At 47.4% G+C, this 20,178-nt stretch overlaps 1 protein-coding gene across 2 annotated transcripts in view; it reads right to left on the reverse strand.

Annotated features, from left to right (window-relative positions):
• Nucleotides 1-2,693: 2,693 nt before the first annotated feature.
• Nucleotides 2,694-20,178, reverse strand: part of TNFRSF21 (TNF receptor superfamily member 21) — a 35,115-nt gene continuing 17,630 nt past the window's right edge. For both annotated transcript variants that reach the window (XM_058801179.1, XM_058801180.1), the window contains exons 4-7: nt 14,644-14,918; nt 7,650-7,703; nt 4,887-5,106; nt 2,694-4,015 (exon numbers count right to left, since the gene is read on the reverse strand). In XM_058801179.1, coding sequence (XP_058657162.1) covers nt 3,786-4,015; nt 4,887-5,106; nt 7,650-7,703; nt 14,644-14,918 — 779 coding nt within the window. In that variant the 3' untranslated portion in view covers nt 2,694-3,785. The remainder of the gene's footprint in view (nt 4,016-4,886; nt 5,107-7,649; nt 7,704-14,643; nt 14,919-20,178) is intronic.

The raw sequence follows: 20,178 nt of genomic DNA on the forward strand, positions 1-20,178 counted from the left end.
CTGCACAAACACTGATGCAATCCAGAGATTTAGCTGATATACAAGGAGCCAGAGGGATGAATGATCTCCCAGAAAACCCAGGGTGCTTTTCCAACCGGGATGTGAGCAGCCACACCCAGAGGGTTGCAATTCATTCCCCATTAGGATAAACTCCAATTTGGCTAAGGTAAGAGGAAAGTGCACAAATTGTTCTTCTGCAGAGAGCACCTGCAATTCATGGGGTAAAAAAAAAGAAAGAAGAGAGAATTTAGAAATACAATCCCAATGCTCATTTGCTCTGGAGGAATTAAAAGGTCCTGATCAGCAGAGCCAGCCCATCCTGAGGATGCCAGGCTGTGCTGGAGGCATCTCTGGAGGGCTTTGTCCCAGCAAACACTGTAAGGGTAAATGCAATGTTCACAACTCATAGCCTAGCCCCAGAAGCAGGGCTGGGGCAGCAAACGTTTTGTGCAACCCACACCAGAAATTTCAGTCTGTGCTCTGAAGCAAGATGCCCCCAGCAGGCAGAGGAGGCTGTGCCCTCATCATGCTTCCTTGTGCCCTCTGATTTCACAGGCACTGCCACCCAGGACTGCCACCCCAGCACCCAAATTTCACCTCTCACCTACAATGCACTCTCAAGTACATTTTCAATGCAGATTTTGTAAAAAATGCACTTTTATGCATATCACATATATTTATAAAGATGTTTATATTCACACCTCCACCTTTTTAGCCAAAGATTTCACCCATGTGAGCTGCACATCACAGCTTGTGCACTGCCCACAATGCCTTGAATAAGACAAAGATGAGAACAAGGACAATCTCTGCTGCCATGCAGTTATGCCTCCAGGACATGAACCCATTGATCCCACCTGCCAGGTTTATTTTCTTAAGGCTTAAGAGAGCTGGCTCAGAGGAAGGGTGGGGGCACAGGGCTTGTGGCTCCTCGCACCACCCACACTGCCAGGAAACACCCTGCCTGTATGTGGGGCTCAGCTGCTCTCAGATATTTTTTCTCTACACGCCCCCAGAGACAGAAAATATTTATATACTATACACCTGAAAAAATACATAGTAATAAGGTAGGAAAATATGTAAATATAGAAATAGCACAATGTATTAAAATATTTTTGTAGTTTATCTAAATATATAATGTACTGATAAATGTATAATAAATATACTGTACACACATATACATATTCATGCAACAAAAAGTTGGAAATCTGAAATGACAGAGCCAGGGAAAAGGTCAATATCCAGATGCAATTAAAGAAAGGAACCATGCTGGAAGTGTGCACAGCAGAGACAAAGCCAAGGATTGCCCAAGTCCTGGCCAGTTCCACGACCTGCCCTCCAGATGAGTTAAATGCATCCCAACAACCCAGGGAACCAAATAGCTTCCTTGCGCCTCCTCAGCAGCTCCAGGCCAAGGCACCTCCACAACATGCCTGTTTTGTGGTGTCTCTTCAGCTGGCTAAATCCTCTTCCCACGACTGTTTTTCTTTTCACTTTACCTTCAAAGCCCATCAGAAAATGCGTGGCTGCCAGGAGAGGAAGTGCAGCTGCAGGGTGGGGTTGATGGTTCCTGGGAGGGTGGCATGATGGCTGTACTGCTTACACCCCATGCATTTACCTGGGAGACCACCAGAAAAGGACAATTTTTAACTTTTCAGCTGGATTTGCTCCAAGAACCTGCCAAGGATAATTTAAAGCCAACTATTGATTGAGCCCAGAATTGCATACCTTCCCTCCCCTTACCAATTCTTGCCCAGGTGGATCAACCACCACTGGTCCCAGCATCTCTTGCCAACAGGCTGATACTGGGTTGCACCTCAGAACTGCAGGCACCGAGAGCTAAATGTTTCATTGTCACCAAGGGAAAACTCTACCCCAGAGCTCCCAATAAAGGCTCTTGCTATTTGACACTATATTTCATCTGTGCATGTGTTGAAAAGTTTTAATCGTGTACCTATGTATAGTCCTGCAACAGCATTTCCAGTGCCAGTCAGAAGGAAAATACAGCACCCTCAATAACAGAAATCACTCTGGAGCCAAGTAAACAAAATGACAGTCTTATAAACCAGAAGCATTTGTCCCATTAAGGATTCAATTTGTAGACGGAATAACAAGGGATGAGTTATTTGCCAGTGTAGACTTTAAGGACATGGGCAATGTAACAGTGACAGAAATGCTGCGACTGCAAGACCTTCGCTCGGGAGTGACTCAACACAGCAGCTGCTTCCTGGAAAATTAATACTTCAGGCTCCCCAAAATGCCCGCAAAGCCTTTGAGAGTTTGCAAAAACCAACCCTGGAAGCCCCATCAGCCACCTGATCTGTCACTGCTATGGGGATTAGCACAGGTCCCCCATCCCAGCACAGGGTGGGGACTTGCTGGGAGCTCCAGCAGCGACCATGGGGACTCAGGACAGTGCTACCAAGAGAAAGCAATCATGTTTTGGCCTCAAAGCTTCCTCCTCACGACCCCCAAACTCCAAAATCCCCCTCATGGGCACCCCAAGCAAATCCCAGCCCCAACCCAGGTGTCCCCGAGCAGAGGCAGCTGTTAAGGAGATTAACACAGAATCGTGTCAAGTAACAAACACCTAGTATTTATTAATAAATTAGTACACCGGAAGGCAATTTTTCAATTCATTCCCCTCTTCCCCCACTCCCACCCCTTCCCATGGGGCAGCTCATGCCACCCTCATACCATTATTTCTTCAAATTGAGCGTAGTACAGACTGTTCGTTACGGGAGCATAATAATTGCAAATATAATCAGACAGACTTCTTATGATGCAGCTTTTTGTCCCCCATACCCCCCACCCCCGACCTCTTTTAATAAAAAGTGAAGTGTGATTTGAAGAGACTATTGAGACCACATAAGGTCTTTGGAGAACTTATCGGCCACATCTGTATAAAAAACAAGAGACACGAGTGTAAAAGCATAGCTTGGTTTAAGTCTTACAGCATGAGGAGAGCAGGACCAGTGGCGGCCTTTGCCTCCCCACATCCAGCACCGGCTCCCTTTGGGGCCCCACCATTCCCACATGTGGCAAGGCAGTTTAACTCCTTACATTCGACTGGAGGCAAAGGATCTTTCCACTGCCTTGAAGGTTGGTGGGGCTTGACCCTTTTCCTTGTGGTTTAAGCGCTTCTGCTGTAGCGTATTAGGAGCGCGATGCGTTGTCCGGGTGAAAACCATACAATAAATAACCGTGCTAGTAAAATCTCAGCAATGGATATGAGCCAAACAAGAGTACATCAAAAAAAAGAGCTTGGGTGGGAAGCTTAGCTGCGTTAAGAGACAGTAACCAGCAACAATTGGGGTGGGATTTTTGCGTGATTTTGCCATTTACTGCCCTGAGGTGAAGGGAAGTGGTGGGAGATGGTCACTCTGAGCGACAGCTTTGACAGAGGAAGGGGACTACAGAGCAATCCCCAATTTGATGTGTTAGATTACACCAGATTGGTGGTCTTTCAGTTCATTAACTGCAGTTTTGGATTTTTTTGTTTGTTTTCTTTTTTTTTAAAGTGCATTGTCTGATCTGATTGGAATGAGAACAAGGAGAAGAGAGGCTCGGGGAGGGGGCAGAGGATGCAAAGACTCGGACTGAGCGATAGAGTTACGGTGGAGGGGTGCAACGCTGGCAAACTGCACCCCCTCCAAAAACCAAGGACACCTCAATGAAAATACTGGCCGTATATTCTACAAAAAATCCCGCCTGCGTATTGTTGGTCATCTTAACGAGTGCCAAGCTAGCTCTAGCAGATATTCGGAGAGCGTGCGGTGACCCAGTGCCTACAGTAAATCGGGAAGGTGGCTATAGACAGAGTCCAGGAGGGTCTGGCTGGCTTCCTGGCTCTTGACTCCAGCGATCTCAAATAGCCTGTCCAGCTTGTCTTCGGCCTGCGGGATCTCCTCGATCACGTGGAGCTCCTCGGGGTTGAGGATGTGCAGCATGTCGTCAAAGATGGGCTGCAGGTCGCACGGGTCCAAGCGCACCTGGCGCAGGACGGTGTCCTTCTTTTCTGTAGGAGGAAAGGGATTGGTCAAGGAACTCTCCAAGAAACCTCTGCTAACCAGGGCTTGTTCTCAGACCATCCCCTGATGGCACCTCTGGAGAGGGACATGCCACAAGGAGAACTGAGGGAAAAGGTAGAGGGTGACAAGTGATGGGGATGAAGGAAGATGGAGAAGGCAGTGCTGCTGAGACACCTCAGCCAGGATCCTGCAAGAGCAAACACAGCATTTGTAAATGCTGAATGGCCAATTCGGAAAAGTGAGGGCAGGAGAGGAGCCAAAAAGCTGAATCCTGCTCTTTCAAGTTGTTTTTGTTGGATCAGCTTTATTTTCATACCCAAGTATAAATTTGGTATATTGATTGAGCTCAGTGTTTCACCTTCATCAGAAATTAAATGCAGCAAGTTAAATGCAGTAAATTGAAGCCCCTAAAACAAAGGGGGGGTGACTAATGATACTTTATGTCTGCAGCAAAGAGGACCAAGAATAAAAAAAATTTTTAAAAACCTGAAACAAGAATCAGTCTGGAAATTACATTCTCTGATTTAATCTCATGCAGAAATGCACTGGCCAACGCAAGAGCCAAAAGTCAGGAGAAACACCCCCAACACCCAGGGATGCTACAACTTCCCTAGCAGGACTTCAAAGAGTTAAAAGCCTTTAAAGATGTTTTTCTGTCTCAAATTGTTATCATCTTTGCTAACAGGATATTCTGGTCGGGAACAAGGATGTGATAAGCATATCCTGGAGAGCAAGTTTTCCCAATTATTTACTTTAATGATATTGTGTGTTGGGCAGCTCTACCACATGTGCTGACCACATGGGACACACCATGGTGTCCCTTCTGTCCTCCCACTCTGCCCTGGGCTGGTTTGCTACCTTTGGTAATAAAAGAGCCTGTCCGGCTGAGCGCAGAGGAGCCGCTGGAGGTGGAGTCGCAGCGCAGGAGAGGCTCGGCCTCGTCGACAAAGAAGCATTTCTTCTCGGAAGGAGAGGGCTCCACGGTGAGCACGGCCGCCTCGGGGGGCTTGGGGCTGGGCGTGGGTGCGGGGCTCACCGGGCTGGGGCTCACCGGCAGCACCAGCTTGTCACCTTCCAGCTTTGGGGGCAGAAACAGAGGGAAAATTAACTGGGGGGATGCTACGCAACAGGTAACACCCAAAACCACCTGCACCCCGGCTTTCAAAACACTCCAGCCCACCCTCAGCAAGGGATGACCTGCTCTGCTGGCCCACAACAGGCACAGGAGATGACCTGGGGTGGACATCAGCACTGGTATTTGGCACATCAGGCAGGAGCAGTAACACAACCCACACCCTTGGGACACCCGGTAGGAGCAACCACTGCACCAGGATGGAACGTGCAACCTCAGCAGAGCATTTTAGGTGGGCTCTCCTTCTCAGACTCAGTTTATTAAAACCTAAAGCACAGCTCTTGGAGGCAAGAGGTGATGATGCCCAAAACCTGCTCCATACCTGCTGTTTGCTAAAAGCTGGCTCCACAGCTCCAGCCAGTGCCAAGGCAGCAGGACGAGGGCTGTGAGACCCTTCAGGGATCTCCAGTACAGCACATGGCTCTGACCAGCTCCACTGACCAGCTCCATATCAAATTAATGATTTGTTTGCCCCACGTCACCCTTGTTCCCAAGAGCATCCCATTAAAGCTTGATGGAAAAGTCCATCCCATCAGACTCCAAGTTCAGAGCAAGGAAGGACAGGCAGGAGCTGGCACTGACCACAGTGTCACCTAAGTGGCTTTGCTTTTTCCTGTACTGGATGTGAGCTAAGAGCAAATGTTCAGCTGCACAGTTCTGAAGACATCAGGAGAAGCAAGCACTGCTGAGAAGTACTGCACTGGAAAGCAGCACCATTTGACAAGTGACAGGTGACAAGAGACAGGACAGGATGAAATGGCCTCAACCTGTGCCAGGGGAGATTTAGATTGAATATTAGGAAAAATTTATTCACCAAAAGAGTGGTCAGGAATTGTAATAGGCTCTCCAGGGAAGTGGTGAAATCACCATCCCTGGAAGCATTAAAAAAACATGTGGATGTGGCAGCTGGGGACATGGTTTAGTGGTAGACTTGGCCGTGTTGGGTTAAGGATTGAACTTGATGATCTTAAATATTATTTCCAACCTTAACAATTCTATGATTCTATGAATTTGGGTGCTGGTGTGAACCTGCTTCCTATGCTGACTGTACTCTGCATGTTTCTTCTTGAAACTTCTTCCCACCTCCAAGACAGTAGCGAACATTATCTACCCTCCTCTGCCTCTCAACATCCCCTCAGGGTGCAAATCTCAAGCAGAGCATTCCTAGTTCCCACTCCCTGCAGGGATGAGATGCCTGGGCCAACATGCTCACATCCCTGGCCGGCAGATTGGGCACTTTTGCAGGTCACCAAGTCCTTCTAAACAGGTTATTTTAAGGGTCATCCAATATTTAACATTTTTCCCCAACCTTGTGGCCCTGCTTGACCTGCCAGGGAAAAGAATTGCAAGCCCTGTCCCCATGCAATTCCCTCTCCCAACAGCATTTCACAACCCTGTTTTCTCCTACAGAGGGAAGATCAGGCTATTCCTGCTAACAGGCTTTTGCCTACAACCCAGAGATGAAATGCAAAATTGGGATTAAAGGCTGTGGGAAAGGGAGCTGCTGAGCCACCTCCGCGCCGGCATGGATGTGCCTGAACATTCCTCATCCGTGTCGAGGAATTCGCCACCCACAAATCACATGTCTGCCGGGATGCCCATTAGTTCACATTAAATTAACATTGAAGCCTGTTCCTGGTAGAATAAAAGGGTTTTTTTTCTCCCCTCATTGAAAATAAACAGGGGAGGATTTGTTCTAGCACAGTGCATTACGCAATAGGCATGTTAAAAATAAAAGTCAGCTTTAATTTTTAATTAAAAGAATCTGCCTTCTATTCTGAAATTCCCTTTCCAGTACAGCTCATCATGGAGAATCAGCTATGGCCATTAAGGGGGAATATCAAGGGAAGGACAGGACAGCAGCTGGCCACTTTCCAAATTGTAATATGCTCTGATATCCCCTTTAAAAATACTATAGGCTTTAGGGGTTAGTTTTGCCTTGTGCAACTCATCTACCTAATATTCAACCACAAACCCACCTACCAATTCCCAAAAAGGATCCTGATGACCGAGCAACAATTGGCCAAGGGAGGGCAGGGAGCAGACAGCTGCCCCAGCTCTGTCTTCCCAGAACCAACTCATTTGGAGTTTAATTAAACAGCTGCTAAAACATGCTAGGAAAGACAAAATCACCCAGGTTATTTGACTGTAGCTGTCCCGGGAGCCCAAAGCTTTCCAAATAGCTGAACAGTTGCAAGCTTGAGGCAAAGCAAACAGGATGCTTGGATGTGTGTTAATGTTTAAACCACAGGAAAAAAGCAACTGGGAATGAGGCTTGGAAAGACCAGGGAATGCAAAAGGTTGCTGTGAGGTGAAGCCTGTGGAATAGGTGTAAAAACACACTATTCATAGCCTGTGACTCACTGCATTGAAACCACCTTGGCCATTCCTATTTTTATGAGTGGTGACTGGGTGAAACCAAGCTCTGGCTGGGGGAAAAAACCCCTCTTGCAACCCTTTAGCCTTTACAGAACTATGGGATTTCTCACCTTTACATCCTCATTGCTGGGCTCCTGTGCTTGCCACTGGGGCTGCATCTGCGCCTGCAGAGAGAGACACGTGGGACACTGTTAGATGCACAGTCCAGCAGGGAAACCAAAGGCACTGCAGTGGCTTTGTCACAACAGCAGCTTCCTACAACCCATCAGAGGTGCTCTGCCAGGTTTTTTTTTTTGGGCTTTTTCTTTTTTTGAGCACTGCACCAAGAGATTTTCAATGCCAAAAAATATTAATTTAAAAAATCCTAAAAGTTCCTGTGTACTTGCAGCCCTTTAGACTGCAGTTCAAGCACCAGCACCCTCTTGGATCCCAATGCATTTGGGAGGGTGCTCTAAGCAGATCAGGGTGTCTGAAGGCCCTTCCTAAAAGGAAGAAAAGGGAACAGAAGGGGATAGGGACAGGAGGAGAGAAGAGGACAAAAGGGGATGGGGCAGGAGAAGACACAGGCTTGGCTTTGTTTTCTTTCACAGCTGCTGTCACCAGCTCTGTTTGAACGGGTTGGTCCCATTTGTTGCCTCCGTTTTACAGTACTGCAATAAAAGCTTAGCTCAGACAAACGGAAACTGCAGCTGCTGTGCTAATATTAGGAAGGAGCAGCAGCAGGCACTAAAAAACACCCTTCCCTCAGGTGATGCTTCCCAGCAATTCCTCCTGCCGCAAGCAGGCGGGAACAAAGGCGGGTGGCAGGCTGGCTGCTGCTGCTGAGGGTGGCTGTGCACCCTCTGGGATGTGGGGGGGATAAATTTAGCGCCGAGGCAGTCACTTCCCAGATTCCTTGCCAGAAGATGACACCCGACTGACACCAGCCCTTATTCCCAGGTCTGTTATGCCTCCGTAGGGAATGCGGCAGGAAAAACCCCAGCACAAGGAGCAGGGTGGGCTGGGCAGAGCCCAGGGGATGCTGCAGGCAGAGTGGTGCTGGTGTGGTCTTGCTGTGAACCCCACAGGGGTAGGGAGGGAGGATCCCTGTGGATCAGCAGTTTCATGGTGTACAGGGTGTTTGGGGGTCCTCCCTGGGGGCACACAGACCCTGGCAGGTTAAACACCTTGGCAGGGCCACGAGGTCTCACCGAGGTGTCACAGAAGGGCAGTGATGGTGTGTGGTGCTGCAGAGCAGAAGGCATGTCCCTGCCAGGATGGGAAGACCAGGAGGGTGGGAAAGCCCAATTTCCTCTCTGTGCCCTTCACCTCACCCGTCTGGTTTCAGGAGAATGCTCGACCCTTCTCTGTGGTGGAGCCTCTTCCCTTAACACAAGGCAGCCCTGGGGAGGAGGGCTCAAGCCAAGCCTCACAGGATGGGCAATGCTGGGTCTGGGCAGGGTTTAGATGCCACAACCAAAACTGCAGCCACCCACGGAGGAAACGGCTCTTCCCCATCAGCCCTGCCCTGGCTGTCTGTGGGCTGAGTGCTTCTCAAGCAGATAATTTCTCCATGAGGCCTCTGGTGGCTTCCCCTTTCTGTGGATTTGCCCACTCACTTTTTCAACTCAAACCATAATGATGAGGTGATGAAACCCTGATGAAGAGGTTCCAAACCCAATTACAGGATGAGTTAGTTGATACTGAGTTTGGCTAGCAGAAGAAACCATCTTTTAGTTTCCTCTTATGCTCCTAAACCCATTACACTGCAAACACAGAGACCCCAAGAGATGTGGCCAGCACAGCAGGGAAACCTCAATATTACTGCATTATAGTTTATATTTTTGTGTTTATGCTGTTTCTCTTTGCATTATTTTATGAATTATTACATTTTGTTTATTGCACATTCTCCAGCATAGTTCAAACCCAATGTCAGTTTGCTGAAAATCAAGTCATGGCTTAGAGCAAACCTGGAGCGATGCCCACTCCAGTAAAACCCAGCCAGCCCTACACCTTCCCCAGGGCTCTGGCCACTTCACCTTACAGCTTTGTGCCTCAAATAAAACCTGGTGCAACTCCAGAAGGCAATTTTGTTCTTCTCCTGGCTGCCTGGGCACTTCCCAGCCCTCAGACCACAGGCCCCTCTGGCTGGGAAATCCATCCAACAGCTTTACCCTCTCTCTTTACCAGTGCTGGAATGTGAACACAGCACAAACTTAATGGCTAATTTCTGGGCCCAGCCCAGTCCTGCACTGCCACAAGAGGAAGTGAAGGGGATGGGTGGGAGCTGACAGGGGCTGAGTTTGAGGAACACTGCTCCAGGCTCCTGACTTCCCCCTCAGGGTTTTGACCTGTGAAAGAGCAAGAGATGGAGCCACAAGGCCCTGCCACAGCCACGTGCCTGGACATGGGGTTGCTTTCACATCCTCTTCTCCTCTGAAATACCCCAAAACCCCACAGCTTAACCTCACACCAGCCCCAGCCTTGTCACATCTGCTGACTCATGGGATTATACGCAGCATGAAACTAGCCATGAAACTGAACCTTGGTGGGCTTGGGGCCGTAGTCTTCCCCTCTCCATTTTCAACATCTCCCTTATTCATGGTTTGGGTTTGTTTCTCAGCTTTGCTGAGGCTGTGCTGCTGAATGCCCTGAGTGAGGCTGTTTGCTTGCCTTCCATCCAGCCCCTGAAATATTTCAGCCAAGGCCAGCAGAGCCATAAATAAAACGATAAGAGCTTAAAGCACTGCTCACAGCAGGACACTCAGAGGAGCCAATGCAGCCCAGCTATGCCAGCTCCACCCCAGGCCAGCCCAGGTGAGTGCAGAGCCCCGTGGTAGCTGCAAAATGCTGTTATGCACCACACACAAAAAAATCTCATTTACCAGTGGATACTGGTAAAAATCAGTTTTTCTGATTTTAACCCCAAAAATGGAGAATTGTAGTTTGCTGGGATGGCAGGGAGAAATCTCTCCCTTCTTCCCCACTCTTTCTCCTGTTTTTGTTGTCAGCACCACTAACTTGGGATGTGCCTGTGCCTGATAAGCAGTGCCCAGGCTTGCCTCTGCCAGGCAAACCTGCCTGCGAGGGGACATATTTTGCAAACCTTGAGTCCAACAAACATTCGTGCCAGGGCCAGGCTTTAAAAGGAGCCCTATGAGTTAAATGCACCCCTAAAAACCTTTCCACAGCTTCTGCATTCACTGTATTTTCTGGCTCAGCTGCAAAAAAAACCCTGAGCAAAATGATTCAGAGGGCTAATCTCAGTTTAACCTAAATTCATCCAGTGCCATGCAAAAGCAGCATAATCTCCCACAGCTAAAAAAGCAGGCAAGTCTGCAGTGGAGCTGCTCCTCACCTGGAGGAAAATGCTCCTGCCTTTTGCTGTAACACTCCAGAGACTCGCATAATTTCCTATTCCTATCAGGGGTTGTAAATATTGGGATTTCAGAGCACAAAAGGCTGCTGAGACAACAGGGCACTACAAGAGAGAGCAGCCTTGCCTCCATAGGTTTTACAAGCTGAAGGCAGACACCAGATAAAGGATTAAAGAGAAGGATGTGGGTGGGATGAAATATGTTTAGGGTACTGATTTGCCATCTGACAGCTACAGCATTCAATAAAAATTTTTACCCGTGACTTGGAGTTATCAGTCCTTTCTTACAACAAGGGGGTTGTGCAGAGAGATGGGGAAACTCCTTTTTGCACCCAGGGATGCTGGGCAGAGCCAAAGGCATCCCAGACAGCACAGCCGTGCATGTATCTATCCCTCCTGGGCACATGTAGGATACACCAGCACAGCTGGAGACTCACTGCTGGCTCAGGTCACCCTAGGGGCATCATGCTGTTACCTGGACTCACAAAATGGTTTGGGTTGGAAGGGATCTTAAAGATCATCTTGTTCCAACACCCTGCCAGGGGCAGGGACACCTTCCTCTAGACCAGGCTGCTCCAAGCCCCATCCAGCCTGGCCTTGAACACTTCCAGGGATGGGACATCTACAACCTCTCTGGGCAGCTTAGCTACATGAGGATGCATGCATTTGCATTGCTTATGAGAGTCCTCACTCCCCTTGCAGAACCAAAAACTCTTTTCATTCTTTTTTTGCTGTTTTAGGGGGTTTTTTGCAAGACTCCTTCTGCAGGGCTAGAGACCACAGCACCCACTCTTACCACCAACAGGGTGACCCGTTCCTCCAGATCAAACCACTCTGGTACACAGAGAAACTGCCTCAATTTATCTGTGTTTGGATAGACAAATCACCCAGAGTCAAACCTCAATTAGCTCTAATTAAAGGCTTTCCATCCAGTAGATTAAAAAAAACCCAAAGATCAACCTCCATGCCTGCTCCTGGCACCGAGCTCTTGGCTTCCTGGACTGCTGTGAGGATGATGAGCCACCAGCACAATTCTCCAGGCATTTGGTCTCCAATGCACAAGCTGCTTCCCCCATTCCCTGCAGGGCTGTTGTATCACCACCCACACTGACAGCACAGGAGCCAGCTCAGGGAGAGGAGGCAGACAGGTTCCAGCAGGCAGCACCTCAAGAAACACAATGTGCAGCCCTGCTGGATTTGTACCCTGGGGTGCTGCCAGGCCATGACATCCCACACACGGCTCCAGGATCTCCAGGGCAGGGCAATGGCCACCTCCTAAGGTTGATCATGAGGGATGCTCATCTGAAAAAGCTCAATCAGATGAATAGGGAAAGAGGATGTGACAGCTTGGGTGAATTTGTTAAAAAACAACTCCTATGCTGAAATTAGCCAAATTTCTCACGTGGACTCAAGCCACCTGCTTGAAAGATCAACAACGCAATTTTACTCATTTCTAGAAAAACAAGTGAAACTGATGGGGAACCACCCCAGGGTCCAGCTGTGTTGGACACTGGAAAAGACAACACACTCTTTTAAAAAATAAAGAGAAACAGGAAAGCTGCTTGGGAGGTCCAGGAGACTTGCATATAATTATCCTTGAGATTTGGGTTTGCTCATTCTCTGGAACATCTGCTTGCTGTATTTTCACAGTTATGGGCACAGCTTGTGGTTACTCCATCATTGGGAGTCCTCCACCCTGACAGGTCACTCCATAAACTCTGCTCCTGGAGCCACCACCTGCATTCTGTACTGCTTGATAAGCACAACCTGATGGTCTTGGCCAAAAGAGCCAGGGGCATTCAGCACTGCAGAGCCCAAGTCTGTGAATTATGTGTCGTGCTGAGGAACAAGTCCCATGTTTTACCCAACGTCCTTGCCCAGAGCTTTTTCCCAGTATTCAAAGTCAAAGCAGTAAATACAAGGACACAGGTTACTACCTGCTCCAGGAGAGCAAGAGGACAACATGTCCTTCTGGGACAGTGCACATGCTGGAAACTTTAATTCATATGAGCAAAATGGCAATTTTCTCTGCCTCACTTCTCTTCCTAAACACAGCTTTATCTTGGGTTTTTAAATTTTATTTTTTCCACCAATTAGAAGGCCACATACTATTAGTTACCAAGAGTTGAAAGAAAAAAACTAGCAACTGAGCAGGAGAGATCAGGCAGCTGGCAAAGCCCACCTATCCAAGATCTGGGCAGGATGTTCAGCAAACACCTGACTCAGGGTCTCTCAGAAACACAAGCCCAGGGCTCCTGCCAACACATCCCAACTTCTGATTTCATACAATGGTCACAAGAGAACAAGGTGTTTCATACACTAAACAAAATAATTTATATGACACAGTGAAGGGATAACAAACAAACAAAATAATTTAAGATAGGCAACACAGTGAAGGGATCACAGTCCCTCAGATAAGGGGAAGTTTTGTCAGTCAAACCAGAATTTGGGAATTCCTTGCCCTGACAAATGCTCTGTTTCATAAGCTCTATTGTGAGCAAAGTTCCACCCTGCCAAAGCCCCACCAAGAGCCTAGAGAGGTCTGCAAGCACCCACCTGCTCCCCTTTGGGTCTGGGTCAGTGCTAAGGCAAAGGGAAATGTTTCACCAGCCAGTTTAGGGGGAAGAGCCATGCCTCAACCACTGCCATCTCAACATGTTGTCCCACTGGCTTCTATGTTCAGAAAAAGCCCCACTCATCACCTTTACAAACACTTCTGGCAAACCACCGAGTTATCAGAGCCAAAAAACTGAAACAAGTAAGGCAGCAGTGGCCAAAACAAATCTGCAAAGGTCACAGAAGCACCTCTTGATGACTTATGCCCAGCTGAGAACCTACTGCAGGACCTTCTGCAGCAATTTATTTATTCTCCCAAAATATGGGACAGTTTAAGGCCAGTGCTGGCAAGGAAGAGCAACAACCCTGGAGGACAGCATGCATGGCCTCCCTCATGCCACCAGTCACCATCCTGGAGGAATCAACACTTTGTGCTCAAGGGTACTTGGCCCTTCTCACAAATCCACAGTATTTGAGCAAGTTTATCGGGGAATGTGTGGCGTTTGTGAGGTTTTTAGGACAAGGTGAGAGATGAGAATTTGATTTCATGTTCTCAGAAGGCTGATTTATAATTTTATGATATTATACATTATATTAAAGAATGTTATACTAAAACTATATTAAAGAAAGAGAAAGAATATATCAGAAAGCTTAACAAGAATGATAATGAAAGTTTGTGACTGACTCAGAGAGTCCGACACAGCTGGCTGTGATTGGTCATTAAGTTACAACAATTCACACGGAACCAATCAAAGATGCACCTGTTGGTAAACCATCTCTAGACCACATTCCCAAGCAATCAGATAATTACTGTTTTCATTCTTTTCTGAGGCTTCTCAGCTTCCCAGGAGAAGAAATCCCGGCGAAGGGATTTTTCAGAAAATATCATGCTAACAGGGATGCTTTTTCCTCCATGTTCCTGGCACAAGGGCTCAGGTACCAGACCCTCCTGATGACCTCCAAAGATATACACAAAGCACACGGAAATCCAGAACCAATCAAAACTTTGACTGGGATCTGAGCAAACATTGCCAAAGCCTCGCTCAAAAGCAATGTGCTGCTTCAACTCAAGTCCATCATGAAGAGAGGGAACTACCTGGCCACAAGCCAAGCTCAAGGGCACAGCTGTGCCCCACGCCACCACACCTCACAAGGCGAGATTTGCACCACAGCCCGGCCCAGCCCAGCCTTACCGGCGTTACCGGCGTGGTGTCCTCCATGAGGCCGCGGATCTTCTCCACAACGTCGTTGCGGCGGTGCTGGCGCAGCGCGCTGATGAGCTGGGCCAGGCTGGCCTCGGGCCCGCGGATGGTCCAGTGCTGCAGCGCGGCGTAGGCGCGCTCATGGTCGGCCGCGTAGCCGTTGGAGAACGCCGCCACCTCCCGCTCGCTGGCGTTGCACAGGAACTGGTAGATGTCCTTCCACTGGCTCCCCACCTGGGCCGCCACCAGCTTGAGGATGTCGATGCCTGCGGGGCATAGAAGCTACAGGTGAGCAGGGGGTCTGCAGATATCAGGTCTAGCAGAGCTTCTCTCATCCCCATCCCTATCCGCTTTGCTTAGGTAGGTCTTTTGAGATTTTGTTGCAATTATTATCATTATTATTGTTGTTTTAACACCTTTTATGGGTTCAGGCTGCAGAGAAGCAGCACCAATAACATGTTCAACAGCTACTATGCATGTAAAGGGTGATAAACCCATCAGTTAATCCAACACACTCTACACTCTGATCCAACAAACTGAATCCAACACACTCTACTCTTCTGATTTACTAATAAATCAGAATTTACTTGTAAAATCTCCTGCACTCTTCAGCACAGGAAGACCCTGGGTACCCAGCCACCACACAGCTGCAGGAACAGAGCAGAAGAGCACAAACTCACCCACACACCTGCACTGCAGCCACTGCCTTGAGAAAGAGCTGGATTAAGAGGTGAGTCACCAAAGCGCCTCTATAAAGATGAGTATTTCCATAACAAGTGCATACAGTAGCTAGGATTGCATTCAGAGCCATTTCCAGTGCAGACAGGCAGGATGACTCAGTCATGAGGTGGGAGACTCTGTGCCAGGTGAGCATTGGGTGAATGAAGATCTGGTAGGAAACCAGAGAGCACAAAGGCAGAATTTCCCCCAGAAAAGCACTTGAGATATCCTGGCTCAAGACCGTGAGGGTTTTCTCTGTGTAGGTCAGAGAGCAATGCAAACAGCACACTTATCCTTGAGTCTACTACAGGTCAGGAGTCAAAGATTCAAATAAAGCCATATCTCCTCCAAAACAACTAATTAACCCTGTTTTATCAAGCTGAGCAACACCTTGCTTCAAACAGCAACGTGAAGGGTCATCATCTGTGAGCTACAAAAAGAAACTCACTTTTTCCAGAGAGATAACCACGCCTCGGATTTCCTCCCGAGCCAGTGTGCCCCCATGGCTACAGGGAGCACTTCTCCTTCGCTCTGCAGGCACAACAGCAAAAATAGCTGCTTACAGAAGAATATCATAGCTGGAGTTTTTCCAGCAGGCCTAAAATTTAACACTTTCTAAGACAGTTTAACCTGCACCAAAACCTCCCACTGCACCTTCAGTTCACAGTTCTGATATAGCCAAATATATATATCCTAAAAAAAAAAATCTATAGAAACTATACAGACTGATATAGGCATCCTTTTTTATACACATGCATGTGTATATACACATATGTATATACGGTAGAGATTTTTGTACCTATGTATTTCACAGATATTTTATAAAGATGTGCGCACATATATGCATATGGCCTGGACACCAGATGCCCAACAAAGCTGTTCTACACGTGCCTTCTTCACCTGAGAAAATATAACAAGATATAACAAAAGGCTCATGGGTCAAGATACAGGCAGGGAGAAATTCCTCACCAGTGACTGTCACTGGCAAACCAGACTCAGCTTGGGGAAATTAGTTTAACTTTACTGGTAGCTCCTCACAGGCTACCCTGCAGACCCCACTACCAAAACCTGACCACAAAAACCCAATACAATGTACACACACATCTCTAAAGTATCTATTCAGCTTGATGTATTATTTTATGTATTTGTATCTGTGTATATATTATACATACTTCTGTATATCTCTCTATATAACATAGGTATTTTACATTTATATGTACATATGCTTATATAAAAAGAAGTATGTAAAAAACTATAAAGTTCACAAAGATATTTTTGACCAAACCTCTTCTCACTTAAGGAAAGCTTATCAAACCTGCTATATATAGACCTTAGTTTTCACTTCCAAACTAGATAACACAGCCAAGAGCCCACAGCTCTTGGAGCATCCACAGACAGTGCTAAACATACTCTAAATCAGGAACACCAAAGTGCAAACTACATTTGGTACTTCCCCGCCCTCCTCCCACCACAACCACCACAGCTCCCTCCCAGCCGTCACCAGACACGTGCTTGTGCCATCTCACATGGAGTTTGTGAGAGCTGGGGCTTCTCCTACCAGAAAATCTTGGCCCACCAGCCCAGCATGGGGCATGCAGCCCACCCAAAAAACCTAAGCCAACCCCAGGGCTTGGTTCTAACTATGGAGAAAAGGCTGTGAACCTGCTACTGGGATTTATTGTGGAGTGACTGATGTGACTCAGCTCATTAGATACTGGTGCACATTGCATCACAGCAAAGCAGCAGGAATTAAGCCTGGTTTCGTTACTGCTTCCCATCACTCAGATGCAGATCCAGTGGCCCTCAGTTCAAGGGACTGAGCTGTGTGCTTCCAGGCAAATCCCAAATTCCTCTTCCTCCATGACTATGCATCCAGGCTGGCTGTGCAGGCAGCCCAGACCACACTGGCAGCCAAGCCCTTGTGCCTTCTGATATCACACACCTGGGTTGGTAAGAAGCCCAAATGACAACTCAGGTTTGCAGTCAGGTCCTTCAAAGCAGAAAACCCAACTGCTTTTTGCACAAAAGCAGCAAAATGCCTGATTCATGCAGCGCTGCTTGATTTTATCTCAATCCAGGGGATAAAAAAAGTAAAAATCCATGAACACAAGGGTAGAAAAAGCTCTCTAAGGCTTGTGCACCAAGATAAAAAGGGATAATCACATGTGGTACTATTATATATCCATATATAGATATATATATAGATAACTTATGCACCGAGATATAGATATATATATAGAGAGGTATATATAGAGAGAGCATTTAAGTCATTATCTCACTGTACAAATCTTGCAGAGCTTCTTTGCTCACATATTCAGCAATTATTTTTGCTTTGATATATATATATATAAAAATACACACACACACATATACAGAGAGAAGGAGAGAGAGAGAGAATGAGAGAGATAATGCTGCCCATTTTTTAATGCACTCACACATATCAAGTGAGCAGCATCAGGTCTCCCTGCCAGTGCTGCCCTGCAGTGAGATAATGAGCTATGGCTGGGCATGGGAACTTTGCCCACACCCACTCCCATGCACGTCAAACACACAGAAGCATTAAAACATAATTTGCTGGTTTATGATCCCCATGTGGAACATCTAGTCAGCCCAGAAAAGGAAAAACCCATATACTACCTGCTCCCTTGGACATATTTCATGCCGACAAATCCCAGTGCTTACAACTGCTGTACTGGTGAGAGAAGTTTTCAGCTGCTCACAACTTGATTTGCACCGGTTTTACGTGGCAGCACGACATTTATGTCCAAATGTTCTCACTCAGGATTTATGACAAAGCGCTCATGCTTCTACTGACATTTTCAAGTTTAGTATATTTAATCTCACTGTTCAATAAATTGGGCCCATAAACATGTTTATGTCCCTGGGCTATAACATCCCTGGGCACAAGAACACACCAGGCAGCTGAGGACTTAATGGTGCGTAATAATCTTTGGAGAACAAATGTTCCATTAAAAATGAATTTGGAAATGCCTACCTTAACACTATAAGAACCTTAAACTCATTTTCTTGCAACTATTAAATGAATTTAAGGCCTATATCTTCGCTACATCCACTACAATATTGTGCAAACAAAACCCAGAGAGATATGAAGAGATGTGGACAAGAGTGCAGATTTGGCTCCAGTCAGTAAGAAAAACATTGCTCCCTCTGCTCTCAAAAAATAAGATTAAAACCATTACATGACGAGTTGCGGATGCACACTGCCAAGTATTATTGCTCACACTAAAATAAAATACTCATAATAAGTTTATCATCCTACTACTTCCGTATTTCCAGAAGTCCTACAAACTGGAACAAAAATCCCAGCTCCACCACAGGTGCTGGATCTTCTCCTTCTCCTTGAACTATGTGGACCTTCTTCCACCATGCCCATCTGCACAGTTGGGCTGGAAATGGTGCTCAAAGACCTGCAGACCACAGCAACCCCAAGTAAAATGGCCAAGCTCAGCAGAGATGGTGCTTTAACCCACATGTTTTATGCTTGCCATGTGAGGCTGCTCACAGCCATGTTGGTGCTATGCTAAAGTTGATCCAAGCTTTCCGCAGCCTGAGTTGTCCTCCTTTTTCACCACAGGCTACAGGAACAGCCTAGGAGAGCTGTCACCATCCTGCTGCTAAAGTGGGAGACAGCTCCACCCTTCTCCATCACCATGTCAGGAACCATCACCACTGATCACCAGCTTTGCTCACGCCTCAGACAATGGAATTAAAGAGGAACACCCACAGCTGCATCCGGCTGAGCTGTGTTTTTGAGCTGCCATTTTCCAGCCCAGAAAAGGAAAGGACAGATCTGAAGGAGCCAGGACATTCACACATGTCTTAGGTACCTGAGCAGGTGGCATTTCAATTGTCAATATCTTAACACTGATAGTCTCTAAATGCTGTGCTGGGTTATACCATGTATCCCCCTAATATTTTAAGGTGGTGTTAACCACACCTTCAAGCCAGGACAAGGCCGAGATGCTGCGCACAGGCCAGTGGGAAGCCCAAGGGAGTATGTACACACATGGGAACACAGGCACAACCAGGAGGCACATCTACAGCCAGGGCAAACTGGAACAAATGGAGACAAGTCTGGAAATGGACAAATGCCTCCAGATTGGCACAAGCAAACACAAGTCCTGCCTCTCCAGAAAGGTTTTCCCTTCAGTTCATCTACGAAGATGCTGAGCTGAAGGGAGCACCTTCCTGGAGAAGCAGGGCCTTCACCTCTCTATAACCTCCTGTCAGGTAGTTGTAGAGAGGGATTAGGTCCCCCCTGAGCCTCCTTTTCTCCAGGCTAAATGTCCCATCTCCCTCAGCTGCTCCTCCTCAGACTTGTGCTCCATCCCCTTCACACCTGCTCCACTTCCCTCCTCTGGACACTGCTCACCTCTGTCTCATCTTCCCCATAAACACCATTTCAGTTTATTCAGTGACTTCCACTTGCTTGTTTTGAATCTGGTTCAAGATTTTCCCCATCCACTTCCTGCTCCTTTAGAAGTGCCCCGCCTCGCTGCAGAACAGTTTGATGTAGACAGAGCAATCAGTCCTTCCACGTCACCAAGGTGGTCATCAAACACGCACTTGGGACTTGGCTGAGCCTTAATGCCTTGTTCTGGACAAGCCTCACTGGCCTCCCAAGCCGTGCTGTTTGCAGGTTGGACACGGACCCAGTTCCTCAGCATCATCTGGCCTCAAGCAGGGCAAGGAGCCAGTCTGGTGCAGGGCTGTAACCAGCAGTGCTGGCAGGGTCACCCACAGCACCTGCAAGGCACCATTTCTCTGCTCTGCTATTATTTTCTC

Source organism: Ammospiza caudacuta, chromosome 3 (genome assembly GCF_027887145.1).
Source record: "Ammospiza caudacuta isolate bAmmCau1 chromosome 3, bAmmCau1.pri, whole genome shotgun sequence".
NCBI classification, from domain to species: domain Eukaryota; kingdom Metazoa; phylum Chordata; class Aves; order Passeriformes; family Passerellidae; genus Ammospiza; species Ammospiza caudacuta.